Source organism: Giraffa tippelskirchi, chromosome 6, assembly GCF_054371585.1.
Source record: "Giraffa tippelskirchi isolate mGirTip1 chromosome 6, T2T-mGirTip1v1.2.pri, whole genome shotgun sequence".
In the NCBI taxonomy this organism is placed as follows: Eukaryota; Metazoa; Chordata; class Mammalia; order Artiodactyla; family Giraffidae; genus Giraffa; species Giraffa tippelskirchi.
Window position 1 is genome coordinate 94,901,707 of NC_137280.1, and position 18,942 is coordinate 94,920,648.

Sequence of the window (18,942 nt, forward strand, 5' to 3'; positions counted from 1 at the left end):
AGGGTGCTCCAGGGGTGGGACCTCCCCCAGTTCTCAACGGTGAACTACCCTCCAATTTCCAATGGCAGCACAGAAACGCTGAGTATTTGGCAAGATTTATTGTGAACAGAGGAGAAGGGCTCAGTCCTTCTTGGCTGCCGCTTTCCTCATGGCGGCCAAGACGTTGCTCAGCTCCTCTCTCTTCCTCTTCGCGCGGATGTGTGTCCCCACCTGCCAGGCAAGGAGGGCCGTAAGCCTGAGCCCTGAGTCCCAGACCGGGCCCCCGCACGGGAATCCCACCTACCCTTTTCTTGATGAACTTGAGGGCCCGCTTGTCCTTGGAGACCTTGAGCAGCTCCATGGCTCGTCGCTCGTAAGGGGCGAAGCCACACACCTCCCGGATCATGTCTCGCACGAACTTGGTGTGTTTGGTGAGACGCTGCGCGAAACCGGGGCGTCAGGGCCGGGGCTTCAGGGGTCTGCCGACGACGGAACCCAGATTCCCCCCACTCCCTCTCATCGGCATCAAAGTGGCGCGTCATGCACGGCCTGTCCCGGGACCCTGAACACTGTCAATCTGCACACAAGCTGGGCACCGTGGATTTGGGGCCGCTTAACCAAGAAACAAACACATACACCCCACTCCCCTCGAGGCCAAGATTCCTCAACACGGAAATCAAGGAATCCACTTTCCCTCCACGTTTCAACCCGGATCCATACACCTTCCTACTCGACAAACTCCTGCTCATGCGTCAAAACCCGCTCTCACGTCCCTCCCGACTCAGCTTCCGAATCCACGGCGCGGGGGAGGGTCCTGGTACGTGGCCCCGGTGGGCGTCCGCAGCAAACGGGAACACACAGGCGGGTAACCAGCATTTCCACTCTCTCCTCTGGTCAGCCTCACATTCCTTTTCCCCGTGCTTAAAACACCAGGGATCCCCCGGCCCTCGATACCCCGACGGCGCTCCGGGAGCCTCTGCCCAGGCCCTGCCCTCCGCCCGGAAGGCTTCCTACTCCCTAACCCCGCGCCCTGGTACTCACCCCGCGGCGGCGGCTGTGCCTCGGCTTGCCCACGTTCTTGGTCACCTTGTGACCCTTGTTGAGGCCCACGGCCATGGGGTAGCGCAGAGCCATGGCTGCGGACAGGAAAGGAGAGAAGGGATGTGGGTGAGCTCCGGCTGGGTCCCCACCACCTGGAACCCCGCGCTTCGGCTCCCACGGGCTCGCTCGCTACACTCAGCCATCCCTCGAGCTGCCTGGGACCCCCCCAGAGTCCGGATGGCAACGGATGCTACTAGCGAGTGAGTTCACTAACCTGTTGTCCTACAATGGCTGCCGCGGCGGAAGGGCCTCCGACGAGCGGAACTCTGGGATATCTAACAGCTCGCGGGAGGAGCGGGCCAGAGAGGCAAGAATAGCTCGGGCTCCCCCTGGCGGCTTGGAGAAGTCCCTGCGGGCTTTCTGAGCATGCGCGAACAGACACCCAAAGCCAGCTAATTTACCCCTGCTGCTGCTGCTGCTGCTGCGTCGCGTCAGTCGTGTCCGACTCTGCGTGACCCCATAGACGGCAGCCCAGCAGGCTCCCCCGTCCCTGGGATTCTCTAGGCAAGAGTACTGGAGTGGGTTGCCATTTCCTTCTCCAGGGCATGAAAGTGAAAGTGGAGTCGCTCAGTCGTGTCCGACTCAGTGACCCCATGGACTGCAGCCCCCCAGGCTCCTCCGTTCATGGGATTTTCCAGGCAAGAGTACTGGAGTGGGGTGCCATTGCCTTCTCCACTAATTTACCCCAGAGAGCCTTAATCTTTAGTCGGACCCGGTGGGCGTGACTATGGCAGCGGTCCCTCCCTCTGCAGGTGGGTTGAGAGTTGGGATCCTACCTCTGCCGCCACCTGGCTGGCCCAGCGCCAGGGACTCCACCTCCCACTACCAGAATTTCTCCATTTATAGAAGGATGACAACAATAGTACGTATTCCAAACTGAGCAAGATATAATGACACCTGGCACAAAATAAAACTTCCACTAACGGAGGAATTGGTTTTACGATACATGAAGCCAAGTTCTGGACTAGAGCTAAGGAAAGTGTTGTGATATAGTGCCCCCGGTGGCACTTGATATGTGCGTGTGTGCTAGGTCGCTTCAGTCGTGTTCGATTCTGTGGGACCCTAAGGACTGTAGCCCGCCAGGCTCCTCTGTCTATGGGATTCTCCAGGCAAGAATACTGGAGTGGGTTGCCATTTCCTCCTCCAGGGGATCTTCCTAGGGATCGAACCCTCGTCTCATGTCTCCTGCATTGGCAGGTGGGTTCTTTACAACTAGCGCCACCTGGTGTAATTTTAGGGGCAGAGATAGGAGGCATGGTGGGGACAAAACCTTTTTTCCCCCTCGTTTTTATCTTTCAATCCTTTTTATCTCCAAGAGTTACTATCAGTTTGGGGCTGATCTGTTTAGGGGTTACCCCTTCGAACATCTGCTGATCTTGGCGCCTTGGAGAACCAACAGTAGCTTGCATTTTATAACACTGCTTTCATGCTACAGTTTTAATCTTTACAGTTACTTTTTCTTTATGCAAGCAGTGCTGGTTTACCATTCTAAGGAAAGTCTCCATTTTAAACTTATAACTGTAAATATCAGTGGTGTGCAGATGCGGTTCACCACACATTGCCTTAAAGAGGGATAGTCTGTTGTAGGAATCTCAGCTTCTGCCACCAACTTCCCCTCTCTGTTTCCTCATCCATAAAATAATAATAATGATAGCACTGACCTCTGGGTGCGAAAATGCCATGAGGTCACGAATGTCAAGTGCACAGCGCTTGATGCAGGTGACCATTACCGGGGCATAAATCACCTGCTTAGTGCTGCAAATAACGCCTTTGGCCCACAAGTGGTTCCCTTCCCTTCCATCCCTGACTTCCTGGATGAGGTCCACCTGTCTTGAAGCCTCCATTTCTCCACCTGTGAAATGAAGTTAAGCATTCTGACATAAATATATCATAGACATCCCTCTTCACCTCCTGCCACAAGCAAACTGGAAGGAACCTGAACAGCGGATGTGCAAGGGAACAAGAATTTTTATTATCAAATGGGAGGCTGGACCTAGCCTAGAACATGTTCTTTTCCTCCTCCCTCTCCTCAGACGCCAAGAGCAACTAGAGAGCTTCGAGGGCTCCCTTGCTTGGGGAAAGGGTTGGAGGATGCTCCGAGGCTGACTGAGTGGAAAGAACAAACAAAGTGGGAGGCAGTGGGTTCAGGTCACAGATAGAGAGGGCTCCAAGGGTGGCTCAGTGATGGTATGACCTGTTTGATGTGGCCAGGGCTCTGGGGCAAGTCACATCGCCTCTCTGAGCCTCAGTTTGTTAATCTGCAAAATGGAAGCAGCTCTCATATCATCAGTAACAGCTAAGAAGACTGAGGTAATTTACTTCCGACTTCCTGACAAGATGCCTGGTACAATCCGAGTTCTGCTTGTTTTCAAGTGCTGATAGTTTTTCTCGGGTTTACTTTTGTGTCTTGATGACTTTCTCTTGGCCCTTGACCACCTGCTCAGAAGTGTCTTCAGTGTCTGTCCCGGCTCCAGGACGGTTGGCTGGAGGGTCTTCTTCTGGGAAGATGAAGGAGCCTCAAGCCCAGAGGCTCAGGCAGCAGCGGGCATCGTTATGTTGAGCTCCTGGCGGACGAACCAGGCCCTCGAGTGTGGCATCCAGCTACGGAGCAGGCAGAGCAGGTGGAAGCGCCATGGGTAGAAGACGCCGGAGGCACGCGTGGCGCCTCCGCGGATCACAGCCAGGGCTGCCTTGGGCCCTGGAGCCGCCTTGACCCTCGTGATGCCCCTGGGGACGGGAGGGTATGATGGGGACTGCGACTGGGGCTGAGCAGCCTGGCCACAGCCCTTCCCAGGCAGCCTGGCCCCACCACGCGTCCTGGGCCTCACCTGACTCTCTCGGCGGCTGAGGCACGGTCTCGGAGACCCAGAACGCACATGGTAATGGCCACGTTCACTTCCTGCACGTACAGCTCTCGCCGGAGAGAACTGAAGAAGCTGTCCAGTGCGAACTTGGCTGCCGAGTAGGGGCTGGAGAAGGAGGTGGGCACCCGGCCTGGGGGCGCGGGAGGGCAGTGGCTGAGCGGCTGAAGCCTTCCCGCCCCCTCCAGGTTCGCCTGCATCAGCCCTTGTGGCTTCCCCACTCTCTGCCCCACGTACACGCACCGAGCAATGAGTTCACCACCACCAGGGAGCCCTTGCTGTCAGTCAGGCTTGGCAGCGCCGAAGAAGTCAACTGCACGTAACTGAGGAAGTTCACCTGGAGGTAGCGACTGTGAGTCACCGGGCGGAGGAGGAACTCAAGCCCAGACGGGGAAGGGGCGAAGGCCTTGGTAGGTAGGGGCTTGAGGACTGGGACGGCGTTCCGAATGAGAGTGATAGCATTGGCCGGGGGACTGAGCCAAGGCCAAGAGGGTGGAGCCTAGAACCAGGAAAGGCGGGGTCTGGAGCCCCGAGGGGCAGGGCCTGATGGGAATGGGGAGACTGTGGAGTCGGGTGGGACGGCGGGACCAGGGCCACGAGGGGGCGACGCAGGGGCCGCGGAGGGGCGGAGTACCTGCATGAGCCAACGTGTCGCCTGGACGCTGCGGACCCGCGTGCCTGCTGGGGCGGCACCGAGGTGGTTCAGCACCAGGTAGTCTAGCCCTCCTGGCCCGGAGAAGTCCGTCAGCCTGGAGCTAGTCCCTGAGGCTCCGTACCCCTCGGCCCTATGAGACACCGCCCCGAGCCCTGACCCTTGAACTAGCAAAGCTCCGGCCAGAGCATGGACTCAGTGAGTTCTGACCCAGGTAGTGCGACAACTAAGATCAAAGAGAACCCGTTCTACTCCCTAACCAGGCTTCAACCCTCATCCAATGGGCCGGGTCCAGAGTTCCACCCAGTGGATGGGTTCCACCCACTGGATGCCATGAGGCTCCACCCCCTAGTCTTAGCCCGGGAGCCATAAATCTCCGCCCTCAGACGGCTGTTACTACCACACCCCCGCCCCAATTTGGGTCTTGCCCCTAAGCTTAGACCAAGGTCCCAGACTCCAGGCCCCGCCCCTCACCCAGCTTGTCCAGCGCAAACTGCACCACGCGCTCGGGCACCTCAGGGGAAGCCATGTCCGCAGCGATGTAGAAGACTTTGGGAGCGCCCAGCTTCCGGCAGTTCCCTACCACCTGGGGGGGGCCAGAGCTGCCCGTGGGCCCCTCCACCCCAGCTGGTCCCCCTCCACCTGTCGGCTCCATGAGGGCCCCAGCCTGAAGCCCCCCCCCCTTCAATGAGCCTCGGAATCCATTTAACATCATCCCCAAAGCTTTACCACTGGGATGGCAATATGGCAGCTCACGGGCCAGAATGGGGGACATTTTTGCTTGTTCAACCATCAAAATTAAAAACTCAGGAGATTTCAAATAAATCTTGAGATTGCTGGCCTCTTGAAGTTTTGGAAGGTTTGTCCCCAGATGTATATTTCCTTGAAGCAATACTGGGCTGTTGCTAAGAAATGTCTACCCACCTCACTTTTGCCCTTGAGAACCCGAGCTATCAGCACAGCCTTTGTTCACTATCATTACTCTCCTTCAGTGAGGAAAACTCCTCGCTTTACAACTATCTTACTGCTTCAGTCCCATACCAGAACCCAGGAGAAGGTACTTTTCTTGTCTCTGACTCGCAAATAAGGAAACTAAGGCTCAGAGAGATTAGGTGACTTGCCCAAGGTCACACATGAAGCCCAGATGCTTGCAGGGGTTCAAACTCAATCCCTGTTCCCCACTCCCCACCCCTACTTGAGATGGAGTGTCTCACCTGCTGCAGGAGAGCTTCGGTGTGGGCAGTGAGAACTAGGTGGGAGCCCAGGCGAGCGTAGTGATACGCCAGCTCTTCCCCTACGCCGGCACTGACTCCGGTCAGTAGCACACGGGCTCCCTGGAGGCTGGCTGGTGGTGAGCAGGGGTGGTCAGCTTGGGGGATGGACAGGATAGCCTGACCATCCCTCCCTCCCCCACACCCGGGCACTTACCTGGGTCAAAGTTGTCATTCCAGTAATAGGCAAAGAACAGGGCTCCCAGCCCCGTGAGGAGCAGCACCTTCATGGCCCTCCCTGGGTCTGCAGTGGGAGAGAGGGCGGCCCACACAGGCCTGGCCCAGAGTTAAACCCCAGTCACACCCATTTCCCCAAATGGTGTCTTTGTTCGAACAGCAAGTGATGACACCCCCAGCCCTGGCCCTGGCCCCTTTTTTCTGTCTCTATAGCCACAACCTGGTCCAGGTCATCATCCAGCTCACCTGGGCCACTGCAGCAATATTCTTACCTGCTGAAAACCCTGCCTGTTTCACTTAAGACAAAAGTTGAGCAACCAAAAAGACCCTGTTTGGATTAGCCCCTCTCATTCACTCTGCTTGGCCACACTAGCCTCGTCACTGATCACAGGAACCAGCCAGTTACCATCTTGCCTCAGAGCCTCTGCACCGGCTGTTCCCTCTGTGAGGATGCTCTTCCCAAGTACAACCCAATGGCTCCCTCTTTCAAGTCTCGCGGCAACCACCACCTCCTCAGAGGGCGCTTGCATGGCCTCCTTCTCTACAGCACCTCTCTTCCTGATCCTCTTCTATTCCTTACCTGTAGAACATTCATCTCCTTCTCAGCACTTGTCATCCCCTGAAATGATCTTGATGATTTATTACCTGTTCAGGCTCCCTCTCTCCCCTTAGACTCACTTCCATGAGAGCAGAAAGGAAAAGGAAACCTGCTTCTGTTTTGCTCACTTTTTTTTTTTTTTTTTTTACATTTTGCCACATGTCATGCAGCATGTGGGATCTTAGCTCCCCGACCAGGGACAGAATACGAGCCCCCTGGAGTGGAAGCGCAGAGTCTTAAACTCTAGACCACTAGGGAAGTCCCTGTTTTGCTCACTTTTGGATCTTCAGTGCCCCAAACTGCCAGACTTGTAGCAGGTGCTCAATAGATAGACTGATCCAGAGTGATACAAGGAATGTGGGAGGTGAGAAGTGAGGGAGCCCAGAAAGACAACTCTATCTGGAGACACCCAGAAGGAATTGGACACTCAGGACTGGCTTGGAGATGGAGGTATCCATGTCATCAGGGTTAAGATGTGACTTCAGTTAAGATGTGACAAGTAAATCAGGAGTTGTATCTCAGGGAAAAGGCATAAGAGAGAAAAGCCAGCTAATTAAAGTTCATGTGGTCATGGGTTTCCCCTGAAAAGGGCACAGGCCAATTCCATCTTGGGGTTTCTATCCTCTGAACTGCATGGGGAAAAGATTAGAGGCCATAGGGATCTCTGTCCAAAAAAATTTGGCATGTCTCTTGCTGCTCCAAACCCTTCCAGGATTCACCACTTCCCCGAATGGAGACCCAGCAGGTCTGGCCCCTGCCTCCCTGTGCATCCTCATCTCCCTCACTTCCCATCCATAAATCTATCAATTATCAGAGAAGCGAACTCCTTGCCTTAACCGTTACGCCAGCATCCCTTCAGCCAAGAACGCTCTCCCACCTCTCCCCACTTCCAGGGAAAGCCTTGAAGCCCCTCAGCTCAACCCTCTCCTCAACCAGGCCCTGATCACAGCAGCCCCACAGGGGTTACCTAGCAAGATGGGTGGGCGGGAGGTGGGGGGTAAGGGAATGGATGAATGGGTGGATGAAATAGCTAGGTTGTGATGGGGGAGAAGAGGGGGAACCCAGATCCTCGCAGAACCCACTGGCCTCCTGACATCGCTGGGCCTAAGTTTCTCCTCTAGACAGAGGGGGCGTGCGACCCACTTGCACGTTCCCAACCGCGCATTCACTCACTCAGGTTTGTCTCTCCCAACGTCCAGAGGGGCCGGGGTCCGGGCTTAGGAGCCACGCGCTCGCCCCTCCACCCTTACTTCACGGCCGCGTCCCGGGGCTCGGACCGCGCCCCCCGCGTAGGGTCTGAGTCACGTGACTCCGACCCCCTCCCCGATCCTTGTGGGGAGGGACTAGATGGTGGAGAGGGGGCACTGCTCCAGGCGTTGCCAGGCAACAGCCTCCTGCCTAGCTCTTTCCCTGACCCCACCCCTTAGGGAAGCCCCAACCCCGACCCGATCACATGACCAAAACCCCGCCTATCAGACAATTCCGCCCTCGTGTTGCCGTGACACTCTCTTCCTAGGCCTGAGCCGTTAGTCACTAGCGCGGGCGCGGAGGGATCTCCTGGGCTCTGGCATTTTGTGGATCTCCCTCAGGCCTCACTCAAGCCACCTGACTTCTATTTTCCTCACGTCACCAGAGCCGTGCCGCGACCAACTGCATTTCCCAGGAGGCTTGGCAGCTAGACGAACCGTCCGGCGCCACACGGGAAGTGCCGACTACTTTTCCCAGACAGCTTTGCGGTGGCTGGTCCTTGAGGACTAATCTTCGCGGAGACGTTTTTTGCAGTTGGACCGCAGCCCATCTTTGGTTTCTCGGAGCCGAGACTCCGACTCCCGGAAGCCTTTGCGGCTGAAAAGAGACTACGCGTCCCAGAGCCCCTGCGGCGCCGCAACCGGAAGCGGCGGGCGAACCGAGTGTCCTTGCGCGCGGAGTCGAGCGATCATGGTACCTCGAGTTTGGTCGCTGATGAGGTTCGTGGGGTCACCGGGCGGGCCTCAAGCCCCCGAAGATGTTCCCTTCTGCGGGCACCCGACATCTGGTTTGCTCCCGATCGCCTCTTTGCTGCCCGTAGTGTCAGGTCTCCCGTGTCTGTTCAGACAGAGTGGAGCTTCTCCACTTCCTGCTTCCCAGGGAGTCCTTTCCTTCGCACTCACTTTGTATACTAGACCCCTCCGAGTCTCAGTTGCCGGCTCTGTAATGTGAGAGTGCCGCACGCATTTGTTGCGAGGTTAAAGGGACACTTAGAAAACTCCCGCGGGTTCCTCTCGGAGCATTCCACGGGAACTGGAAGGTAGAAGATGGTCAGACGCCTTAAGCCTTAACTTTTCCCTGGCCTCTGCGGCATCTCGAGTGACACCGTCCCCCTCCATGCTTCAGTGTACCAGTTAAATGGCGCTGAATATTCCTGCATGCTGTAATTTAAGTGCCGTATGTCAGGCCTGCCTCTGGGCTACCAAGATGCCCCGCGCTTCCCCCATTAGCTGCCTGGCTTCAGGTGTGTTCCTCTTTGGACTGTAGGCCCCCTTCCCCTAGGAGTTTAACTCCCACCCCCACCCTTGCAGGCCTAGACCTGGGAGGTGGCCAGCAGTGTCTGTTGAGCTGCCATGGTTCCTTTCTCTGCTTGCAGGTTCCTCATCAAGGGCAGTGTGGCTGGGGGTGCTATCTACCTGGTGTACGACCAGGAGCTGCTGGGGCCCAGTGACAAGAGTCAGGCGGTCCTTCAGAAAGCCGAAGAGGTGGTCCCCACCGCCGTGTACCAGTTCAGCCAGTATGTGTGCAAGCAGACAGGCCTGAAATTACCACAGGTACCCTGAGCTGGTATTGAGGCTGCCTGGGAGGGAGCCAGGGTGACAGCTCTGTAATGGCCTTTGACCCCAGGTCCTTCAGCCCTGCTTGGCATCCTCGGCACTGGATGCTGCTCTCCTGGCCTGTGAGGGAGGCTGGGCCTGCCAGGTCTTCTTTCACCAGCCCCTTCTCCCCTTCTCTCCCCAGCTCCCAGCCCCTCCAAAGTTTAACTTTCACATCCGCGACTCTTGGAATTCAGGTAGGCCCTGGTCCATCTGCATGCAGGGGCGGGGCCCCAGATACCTCCCATATCCCTTCCTGGCCATTCCTTCCATCGCTAGCTTTGCTGCTCTTTGTACAACCCCCCTCCCCAAGAGCTAAAAGAGACAAGGTGGTGGAGATTCTAGGGAGTGGGGAGCAGTGTGGCTTCCATCTGTTTCCCTGTGTGGAACTGACAGCTGGTGGTGGTACCTCTAAAAGTCTCCGCTGAAGGTGCCTGGCCCTTCTTCCCCACAGGCATCATCACCATGATGTCGGCTCTGTCCGTGGCCCCCTCCAAGGCCTGGGAGTACTCCAAGGAGGGCTGGGAATACCTGAAGGAACGAACCAAGTAGCCTGTCGGAGGAAGCTGTCTGCCCCAGGCGGGAACAGGGGCAGGGGCGCCATGAACACCAGACTGGGACCCAACTGGGCAGCTCCTGGCCTTGCTGGCCCAATAAAGGACTTGGAAGTATTCCTCAATCCATGTGCTGGACCCCTGGGAAATGGGCTTCTGGCTCCTGGGGGCCTGACCTTGATCGAAGGCCAAGGTCCACTCCTTTGTACCTGGACCCTGCCCACCGGTGGGCTCTGGTATGGGGAGTGGGAACAGACCATAGCCCTTGGGCTCAGGGTTCAGAACATGCTGAGGGCCCATCTGGGTCTGGGGTCTCCTTGGTTTTTGGAGGGCTGAGCACAGAGTGGGGCAGTCTAGGGGCAGGGGCTGATCTACACGGCTGGAAGCCCGCATGGTTGCTGATTCTCCTTCTTGCTCAGATTACTGATCTTCACACCTAGTCAAGTCCCTGCCCTCACCTGGTTTCCACTCTCATTCCACCCTCTCCCCACAACCTGAGGATTGCTGGGGATTGCTGGGGAGCACAGACCTGGTGGTCATGGTCTCCCTGGCCCACAAGGGCCCTGACTTCCAGACATCCTGCTCCCCTGGGAAGCCTTCTCTGACACCCCATGCCTACTCTGGGTCAGCTGCCTGGTGACCCACAAGTCTCTCAATCCAGCTGGAGCTCTGGGGAGGGTGGACGCTTGAGATGCTCCCTGTGAGGTCCCCAATACCCAGCCACAGAGGGCATCCCACCATGGTGACAGCAGGAGAAGACCTCTGCCCCTGACAGGGTAGGAGGTAGACGTGGGTGGGAGCCAGCTGCTGGCCCATGAAGCTACCCTGGGAGCAGGGAGCAGCCCTGGGTAATGATTGGTGCCCTGAGCTGGCACAGGATTGCCTGTCCCCAAGAGTTCTTGGGTTCATGTCACTCTAGGGGATGGAGCTCACTCAGGATTGTGAGCCAGGAGGGGAGAGCAGTGTTACAGATGAGGGAGGCAGAGATCAGAGGCCAGGGTGTCTCCTAGGCTAACCTGAGCGTAGAAGATCGCACACATCCGTCCATGCATTCAGCCAGGAAGGAGTGGCGAGGACTTGTGCTTGGGAAAGGGAAGCCCTGCATGACCTGTGCCACCCTGTCCATGATCTGACAGCCTGGAGACTGGTGCTGCTCTTGACCTGTGTCCTCATCATCAGACCCAGATTTCTCTCCTTCAACTTGCATTTGTTGCCAGTGACCAGCTCCCTGCTGGCCCCACCTCTGGGACCACCCCCTCCATCTGTTCCCCGTAGACCATGTCTGATGACATCATGGACCTTGCTCACACACCTGTGGCTCCCCCACCCCTGTAAGACTCATCAGAGGGGCCCCACCTCCCTTCTGTCCTGGGACACACTGGAAGCCCTCAGTTCCCAGAACATAGCTGCCTTTCCCCTGTTGTGCGGCCCCTCACTAGGACATCTTTCCTACTGGCTGACTCCTGTTCATCTGCCCCCGGCTTAGATGCCTTCTCCAGGAAGCCTCCCCTGCCCTCTTCCTCCAGTGCTCCTCAGTGCCCTGTCACAGCGCCCACCACCTCGGGGCACATTTCCTCAGCTTGGAATCAGCGACATCCAGGAAGGATGAATCTGTGTTGGGGTCACACCAGGCATGGTGTCCAGCAGTGTCCCTGCCTCCAACCCCCAAAATACCAGTGGCGCCTTACACCCCCCCCCACCACCATGACAACCACCAATGTCTTCTGGTGTCGCCAGCTGTCTTCAGGGGACAAAATTGCCCTATGTGGCTGGAAGTCCAACATGGGTCTTAGCAGGCTGGAATCCAGGTATATAATGCTTCCTTCTGTAGACTATGGGGTGTGGTATCTGTTTTCTGTCTTTTCCAACTTCTAGAGGCCACTGCCCCTTACTCCACCCTCACAGCCAGCAGGGTTGTATTTGTCATGTCTCAATCTTGCCCCTCTGCCTCTATTTCCCTTGTAAGGACACTTCCAATAATAGGACCCGCCTGGGTGACTCCAGGCGCTCTCCTGTGTGAAGGTTCTTAACTGAGTCCTGTCTGCCAGGTCCCTCTTCCCCAGGCAATATGGAGGAATTATGACAGGGATGTGCCTGGCCTGGTGGAGGAGGTGTTATTCAGCCAACAGGTGAAAAGGCCTGTCCCCTGTCTTCCTTGACCTTGACCGTGGCCTTGGGGGAACAGGCCCAGTCAGCCTTGGTTGTTTGTACATCTCAGCCTCCAGAGGGTGGGTGGGTGCGTGGGTCTGGGGGGCCAGGCCCAGACCCTACCTGAGTGTGGGAGATGGAGCCAAGAAGCAGGCCTCTGACCACTATTCCCCTAATAGAGTGGAGTGGTGTGCCCCCAGCCCCATCCACACAGACCCAGGGTCTGTGGAGACAAGGCACATAGCTGACCTAGGGAGGTGGCACTGCCCCATTACACACTGCCTTCTGCAATAAACCTGGCCACCCCTGGAGTCCAGGCAGCCCTTGATCCCTGAACATACCTGTACCTTGCATGGAGACCCCCTCCCCACTCCTCCATCCTGGCAACTCCCCTTCCACTTGGGCCCTGCCCAGGTTTACTTTATCATCTGGTGTCCAAGAGCCCTTCTGCTCCTGTCACAGCACGTGGTCGTCTGTCGTTCACAGTAGGACACAATCCCACTCAGAAGGTCCCTAGAGGAGTCAGATTTCAGAGACAAAAAGTAGGTGGTGGGAGCCAGGGTGCTGGGGAGTGAGTGCTTGATGGGGACAGAATTGTAGTTCGGGAAGGGGAAGTTCTAGAGATGGATGGTGGGAACGGATGTATGATGCAGAGAATATACACAATGCCACTGAATTATACCCTTAAATAGTTAAAATAGTAAATTTCATGTTATGTGTATTTTTACCACACAAAACCCATAGAACATCCCATGCAGCAAGTGTCTCATATATGGAGGCAGAATGTGGGCAATGGGAACAGGGCCCCCAAGGAGAGATGGACGGCTGATGTGCACAACCCAGACAGTCCTCTGAACTCTGGGCCCGGGGTCGTGTAGGGCGTGCTGCTGGCAAAGTGCTTCTGGAAAATCCAACAGTCCCTGAAAGCTGCCCCCTTCCATCCTCCTTCCCTGAAGGAAGAGCTGTGGCTTAACATCGATGAGTGTCATTTCATTTTACTTGAGGTAAAAAAAGACACAACGCTTTAAATAAAGGGTACTGGAACAGAAACACATTTATTACAAAAAACCAAAAAAAACAAAAACAATTTCACATTGTATTGAGCTACAATATGGCAGCAGATAAAAAAAAATTATTGTACACAGTTTAAGGGAACTCTTAACAGAACATATTCTTGTTGCCACGCGACGTGTAACACAGGAGCCCAAGTACTTAATAGCGGCGAGTGAAGTGGGCGTCGGTGGGTCTGCTCCCAAAGCCACCTCGCGGGATCACATGGCCCCGAGAGGCCCCCCCAGGGGCAAAGCTGCCACGCCTGGAACAAAGGCAGATTGTGTTTATTTTCCTTCAGTGGGCTCTGCCCTGTGCTGGGTCTCTCTGGGGCTTTCTTCCCTCCAGGGTGGCACCACCAAGGGTCAGAGGTGCACCCTGTGAACAGCAGTGACACCCGCCAGAGCCTACAGGCAAAAACAAGACCAATGATGACAGTCCTTACCCGGACATGCCTCCCCGGTTCATCATGTGACCAGACATACTCCTCTCACCACCTGCAAAACAAGAAGCACTCTTCACACAGTGCCCTGGGGCACAGGATAAGGAGTTCAGATGACATAGGGCTCAGGGCTCCAGTCCCTGTCTTAAAAGCCAGGTCCCTGGTGGATATGTGAGCATATGGGTTACACACACCCACGGTCCTCGCTAAGTCAAGGCAGAGAGAGAGGAGCTATGGCATCCACAGCACCCCTCCCATCCACTCACCAGGAGCCCCCAGACCCACCCACCCAGCCACCCACCCAATGCAGAAAAAGCAAGGCTGAGTAGTGGGAAAAGCAGAGTGCTACTCCCACCCTCAGGAGCAGGGGCACCTCTAGCTGCCTGGATACTTCTCCACAAGACGCTGAAGCTCCGCTGAGAATCAGTCCTCACCTTGCCACCTCCTGTGGTCCCTGTCCATCATGCCTCCGTCAGCAGCGCCCTGCCATGCACGGTCCTCCTCTATTCTGCGGCCGTGGTCCCCCCACTCTCGTCTGCCCCTTGGAGAAAGACATCTCTGATTTGGATTGCCCCCATCTTGGCCTTCCAGGACAACAACGCTGGGTTTGGGAAGGTGGGTTTGGCATTTTGTGATCCCAGTCCTCTGAGCAATGGAGGGCTGCGGGTAATGGAACTGGCACTTGGTCCAAGGCTGTTCAGAGAGACTGGAAACAGCCTGGGCAGCAGAGTCCACACTCGGCTTATCCCCAAGACCAGGAGTCCTCAGCTGGATACATCAATCAGGCCAGCTGACTGTGAGGCCCTCGTGGGCACCATGGGACATGGGTCACAAACCTGGGTGGAGGAGGGAGCCCTCGGCCCTCGCTCATCCTCTTGTCGGAGCCGTAGCCGCCCCAGCCATCACGGGAGTCGCGGCCATGGCGCTCTGGTCCTCCGTGGCGTTCAGGGTAATGCTGGTGTGAAAGGGCCAAGATGAAAGATTTTAGTACAACCCTGGATCCCACGGCGTCTGGGCAACAAGTTAATAATGACAAGGATGATAACTCAGATAGAAGCCCCTGTAGGTCTGAGACAGTGCCAATAGGCACTGTACACACTGTCTGGGGTCTAGAGGCCTTCAGCTGGCATGACACAGCTGCACCCTGGAAATCTGCTCACATCCTGGGCAGAAGTGCTTGTGGAGCCCAAGACCGAATTAGGTGCTCCTGAACCAGAAGGCTGAGGTTCAGGCACCCATGGACCAAAGGGTGGAGGGGTCAAGTGGGTGACCCACAGCAGGAAATGACTACGATGTGCCAGGTGCCTGCATATAGAATATAATCATATAATATATATAACAATCACAAACAGCCTTTTGATTTCAGGACGGCACTGTCTAATCAGACGACAGAAGCCATCCATGTTCAAGAGCAGCATGGCAGGACTGATAGACACACGCAAGTCATCTTCTTTAACACCCCCTCCTCCCTTACACAGCTGGAGAAACAGGCTCAGAAGGAGTGGGAGCACCAGGATGTGACCCTGCTCTGGATCCCAGAGTGGGACATGTAACCACCATGTTGGTGCTCAACATCTCCACCACAGGAAACCCAGGACACCAGGGGCACATTCAGCTGTGTGAGAGACGTACCTCTGGGAGGAGAGAAACAGGAACCGCCTGAGGGTCATGAACTGCTGAGGCGGCAGGAAAGGCCTCAGGAGCTTGGCCACTCCCAGCCATGTTCTCAGGCTCGGAGGGAGGTGGACAGTATATCAAGGTGCTGTGGTCAGGGAGAGCACCAACCCCCACGGTGGCGACTATGTCTGCCGAGTAACGCCTTGATCACAAACTTCCCTCATCTTTTCCATTCTCCAAGGAACCCACTAAAAAGTCAAGGCTCTCTGGAGAAAGTTTCTCAAGTTAAATATGAGAGGGAAAAAAAAAAGGAAAAAACTGAACTTGTTTTCTAATGTGTTAATGCTGCTAAAGAAAAAATGCATGGGCAACCACTGACACTCTAGGTGCACCTGGAGTCCACAACATGAGGCGTCACATCTGGCCAGCACCGTTAGTCACACGGAACCTTCCAACAGACCCTGCCAGGCTCACGAAAAGCTCTCCAGCACTTTAGTACCCATGTAGTCACAAAGATGTGTAGAACGTCAGGGTCAAGGCTATACAAGGCTTCAGAATACCTGCTTGAATTCTGGGCCAGCACAAAGTACAAGCTATTCATTCACGCTGTTGTTCCACACAGGGTGCAGGTGCCACACCCCCTTACTCCTTATTATTCTAACTTGGGTGGAGGAGGAAGCAAGCATGCAAAAGAAAAGAGAATCAACTGTACAGGGAAAACTGGCTAAAATCACAGCTTCTGACTTACCTGTCCTTCTCTTTCTCCCATGATTGACCTTGAACCTTCTCTCCTGAAAAAGGCAATTCAAATGAAATCATGAGGAGAAACATAGGTTGGACAGATCCCCAAATGGAAAACACTTCCCAAGTTGAACTTAGGTAATCCACACACACACTGCTGGTTCACCTGGAGCTGAGACCTAGAAGTGCCACTTGAGATCTTCATTATGAATGAACAATGACCAAAAAAAAAAAAAAAACAAACACCCAAAAAACAGGACAGGGAATGTCCCTGTGGTCCAGTGGTTAAGACAGCCTTTCAATGAAGAGGATGGGGGTGCCATCCTTGGTTGAGAAGCTAAGATCCCACATACCATGGGGCAATAAAATCAAAACATAAAACAGATGTAACATTAAAAAAATTCAATAGACTTTAAAAATGGTCCACACACACACAGAGAACAGAATGAACCAGGGCAAAAAAAAAAGCCCCATGAATTAAGTGGGCAGGGTAGGTGGCTGACCTGTCAACAGAGTGGTCAGGGTAGCGGCCCCGGTCCCTGTGGTCAAAGTCATGGAAGCGGTCCTGACGGTTGAAGTCAGAATGGTAGCGCTCATCCAGGGCTGCCCGCTTAGCTTCTGGCCAGTAAGCATCATCTCGCCTGGAGTCGGGGGGTGGGAAGCAAGAAAGGAGGGCATATATTTCCCCTCCTTAATGGATGACCTCGGTGGAAGCTGATAAACTAAACCCTCAACAGTCCAACTGCCCCATCACTTCACAGAATGAGAACTAACTTTATCCACAGAGTCCATTCTCTGCTACTAGAGCTGAGAGCGCCTGGAGGGGTGATGTGGGATGTGACTGAACAGCTCCATTCTCTTATCCAACATACCTGAGTCCCCCAAAGAGAAAGCTCAGGTCTCCTTAGAGGAGGGGATCAGTGAAGTGGGTGTCAGATCCCTTCTGGGAACTGCTCATGGCCACAAGGGTTGGGTCATGCAGACGACCCAGGAGACACACAGTGCAGAGGACTATCAGTAGCACTTGCAATGTACCTGTTCAAAACCATTTATATCACTGCAATGATTTAAAAGCCTGGAAAGTGTGTGTGTGTCTATCTGTGCTGGTACTTGAACCTAATGATCTAATAAGCGCCACTTTCACCCACCGTTTCTCCAACAATCTCAAACCACCTCAGGTTTCCATACAAAGTACAGAATATCAAGTTGAGCTGTAGCAAATGTTCTGGGGAACATGGTACAGTCTAAATGCCACAGGCCACCTTAAGGGTGGCAGCGCGCTGTGGCGTGGCTTACCGCCCATAGTCATAGGGCCTGCGGACGGCAGGCCGCCTCTCCTGCTCATAACGCAGCTCCTGCTGGCGCCGCAGCTCCTCGCGCTCGTGGTGGATGCGCTCCTGCTCGCGACGGCGCTCATGCTCCACCCGCCGGCGCTCCCGCTCCAGCCGCTCCCGCTCCATGCGCTCCCTCTCCAGGCGGTGTCTGTGGAAGGCCAGCCTCTCACGGGCGATGAGAAGCTTCTTGCGTTCCTGCCGCTCCAGCTCTGCCTGCATGGACTGCTCTCGCTCGCTATGCTCGCGCAACCTGCAAGCAAAGAGTAGAGGCTACAAGGACCCCCGAGCTGCAGCAGTGCCCCCAGGTGGGATGGGGGGGCCTCGAACTGCAGATACATTTAGTAACAAGCAAGGGCCAGTGGCTGGTAGAGGCAGCAGGCTGTGTAGAACCCATCCTCCCGGCACTAGGCTGAGACACCGACAGCCCAACTTTTGCAGAGATACTGACAATGCCCAGCATGTGCTTCCCTCCAATCTCCTGTCTATTCTCTGCTCTGTTTACGGACAGGGAATAGTACCAGCAGAAATGCCTTATCTGGTCTTGTTTTGTGTCTGTGATAAGGACAAACATTTCTGTGATTTCCTTGCTTCAGGGACCATGTCTTGGACCCTGTGCATCCCCACCCAACAGATAATAACGCCAGGCTTTTGGGAAGGAGCCCATGAAGTGCAAAGGCTGGGGTCACCTCCCCCATTGCATTCATCTGCATGGTCCTGATCCCTGCACTCAACGATGTTTCATGACCCTGTTGAGCCACTTGTCAACCTTGCTATCAGGCTAATTTTTGTTTATTTCAAATCACCTTTATTCCTATCTGTCACACATCTTTGGTCTTTCAGTGCTGAAAAGGGGAATTTTACTTTAGTCGACTTCTTTATAAATTTTTAGTCCTTTCAAAAGCTCAAACTCAAATAGATTTACTTTTGCATCATACAGATGAATTTAACTTTTATATTTCTGTGCAGCCAGCAGTGTATGTTGACATGAGCGTCAGTGATGTGAGCCAGAGACCCAAAGGATGGTCTGAAGGCACAGCCCAGTAACCTGAAGCCACTGAGGAGAGCCTGTCCTTCTCTCAATACTGGGTAATGTCATGATAAATATTTTTATCATGTTAAAAGTAACACATGCATGAGGATCGGTTTCACTGATCTATATGCCAGTTACTTCACCAAAACTGTACTTCTGGTTGATATGTGTGTTGCCCAAATCAGCTAACATCTCTGGATCCCAACTCACCTGCGAGACTCCGAGTCTCTCGACTTCCTTGACTCTTTGACTTCATCAAACGACACAACAGACCGCTTCTCTCTGCTGGCCGATTTGCGATCCTGGCTCTTAGACACCTGGTTCACCAAGAAGCATTGACAAGTTAAAGCAGGAAGACTCAACTGGATCCAGGCCCAAGCATCCAAGATCAGAAATGAAGCTGAACAGCAAATGAAACAATCAGGTAACACTATATTCTATCTGGAGAAACCACACCTTGGCTCACCAAAATTCAGAGTCACAGACTCACTACCAAGCTAAACTGGGATCTGCTGACTACTTTCAGTAGTCAACACTGAAAAGA

The 18,942-nt window shown here is 54.8% G+C and overlaps 4 protein-coding genes across 76 annotated transcripts in view; 1 reads left to right on the forward strand and 3 right to left on the reverse strand.

Moving 5' to 3' along the window:
- Window positions 1–79: 79 nt before the first annotated feature.
- On the reverse strand, window positions 80–1,330 carry RPL36 (ribosomal protein L36). The gene is made up of 4 exons (XM_081499612.1): window positions 1,295–1,330; window positions 1,021–1,115; window positions 284–418; window positions 80–210 (listed from the first exon to the last, which is right to left on the reverse strand). The coding sequence occupies exons 2-4, from the start codon at window positions 1,111–1,113 to the stop codon at window positions 121–123; spliced, it is 318 nt and encodes a 105-aa protein (XP_081355738.1). The 5' UTR covers window positions 1,114–1,115; window positions 1,295–1,330; the 3' UTR covers window positions 80–120.
- Window positions 1,331–2,741: 1,411 nt separating this feature from the next.
- On the reverse strand, window positions 2,742–8,470 carry HSD11B1L (hydroxysteroid 11-beta dehydrogenase 1 like). 44 transcript variants are annotated; one of them, XM_081499569.1, is made up of 9 exons: window positions 8,265–8,470; window positions 6,622–6,718; window positions 6,022–6,140; window positions 5,808–5,938; window positions 5,068–5,179; window positions 4,576–4,667; window positions 4,185–4,278; window positions 3,909–4,074; window positions 3,031–3,807 (listed from the first exon to the last, which is right to left on the reverse strand). In XM_081499569.1, exons 2-9 carry the CDS (start codon window positions 6,630–6,632, stop codon window positions 3,612–3,614), a joined length of 921 nt encoding a protein of 306 aa, XP_081355695.1. In that variant the 5' UTR covers window positions 6,633–6,718; window positions 8,265–8,470; the 3' UTR covers window positions 3,031–3,611. The 44 variants fall into 44 exon arrangements, 40 of the variants coding, with proteins under 40 accessions (XP_081355695.1, XP_081355696.1, XP_081355693.1 ...); XR_014056548.1 differs by lacking the exons at window positions 5,068–5,179; window positions 6,622–6,718; window positions 8,265–8,470 and adding exons at window positions 2,742–2,932; window positions 7,813–7,928 and having other exon boundaries at window positions 3,400–3,807; window positions 4,576–4,619; XR_014056546.1 differs by lacking the exons at window positions 5,068–5,179; window positions 6,622–6,718 and adding an exon at window positions 2,826–2,932 and having other exon boundaries at window positions 3,400–3,807.
- Window positions 8,114–10,161, forward strand: MICOS13 (mitochondrial contact site and cristae organizing system subunit 13). Its single transcript, XM_081499611.1, has 4 exons — window positions 8,114–8,606; window positions 9,263–9,440; window positions 9,628–9,679; window positions 9,937–10,161. The coding sequence occupies exons 1-4, from the start codon at window positions 8,578–8,580 to the stop codon at window positions 10,032–10,034; spliced, it is 357 nt and encodes a 118-aa protein (XP_081355737.1). The 5' UTR covers window positions 8,114–8,577; the 3' UTR covers window positions 10,035–10,161.
- Window positions 10,162–13,213: 3,052 nt separating this feature from the next.
- The window catches only part of SAFB (scaffold attachment factor B), a 60,004-nt gene continuing 54,275 nt past the window's right edge, over window positions 13,214–18,942 (reverse strand). For 14 of the 30 annotated variants that reach the window (XM_081499504.1, XM_081499491.1, XM_081499489.1 and 11 more), the window contains 8 exons: window positions 18,609–18,715; window positions 17,331–17,618; window positions 16,538–16,675; window positions 16,042–16,084; window positions 14,513–14,631; window positions 14,111–14,217; window positions 13,680–13,731; window positions 13,214–13,499 (listed from right to left, as the gene is read on the reverse strand). In XM_081499504.1, coding sequence (XP_081355630.1) covers window positions 13,397–13,499; window positions 13,680–13,731; window positions 14,111–14,217; window positions 14,513–14,631; window positions 16,042–16,084; window positions 16,538–16,675; window positions 17,331–17,618; window positions 18,609–18,715 — 957 coding nt within the window. In that variant the 3' untranslated portion in view covers window positions 13,214–13,396. Of the gene's footprint in view, window positions 13,500–13,679; window positions 13,732–14,110; window positions 14,218–14,508; window positions 14,632–16,041; window positions 16,085–16,537; window positions 16,676–17,330; window positions 17,619–18,608; window positions 18,716–18,942 lie in introns of all 30 variants that reach the window. The other 16 variants (XM_081499496.1, XM_081499492.1, XM_081499494.1 and 13 more) reach the window with 3 other exon arrangements.

Excerpts from the sequence above, each read along its gene's own strand:
- HSD11B1L (XM_081499566.1), bottom strand. The coding sequence starts at position 6,094 with ATGAAGGTGCTGCTCCTCACGGGGCTGGGAGCCCTGTTCTTTGCCTAT. Across the intron at positions 4,668-5,067 it reads GTTTGCGCTGGACAAGCTGG|GAGGGCTAGACTACCTGGTG; the intron begins GTGAGGGGCGGG and ends TCTCCGGGCCAG. Across the intron at positions 3,808-3,908 it reads TCAGCCGCCGAGAGAGTCAG|GGGCATCACGAGGGTCAAGG; the intron begins GTGAGGCCCAGG and ends TCCCGTCCCCAG.
- MICOS13 (XM_081499611.1), top strand. The coding sequence starts at position 8,578 with ATGGTACCTCGAGTTTGGTCGCTGATGAG. Across the intron at positions 8,607-9,262 it reads CGAGTTTGGTCGCTGATGAG|GTTCCTCATCAAGGGCAGTG; the intron begins GTTCGTGGGGTC and ends CTCTGCTTGCAG. Across the intron at positions 9,680-9,936 it reads CCGCGACTCTTGGAATTCAG|GCATCATCACCATGATGTCG; the intron begins GTAGGCCCTGGT and ends TCTTCCCCACAG.
- RPL36 (XM_081499612.1), bottom strand. The coding sequence starts at position 1,113 with ATGGCTCTGCGCTACCCCATGGCCGTGGGCCTCAACAAGGGTCACAAG. Across the intron at positions 419-1,020 it reads GGCACAGCCGCCGCCGCGGG|CGTCTCACCAAACACACCAA; the intron begins GTGAGTACCAGG and ends GGTTTCGCGCAG. Across the intron at positions 211-283 it reads TCAAGTTCATCAAGAAAAGG|GTGGGGACACACATCCGCGC; the intron begins GTAGGTGGGATT and ends CTTGCCTGGCAG.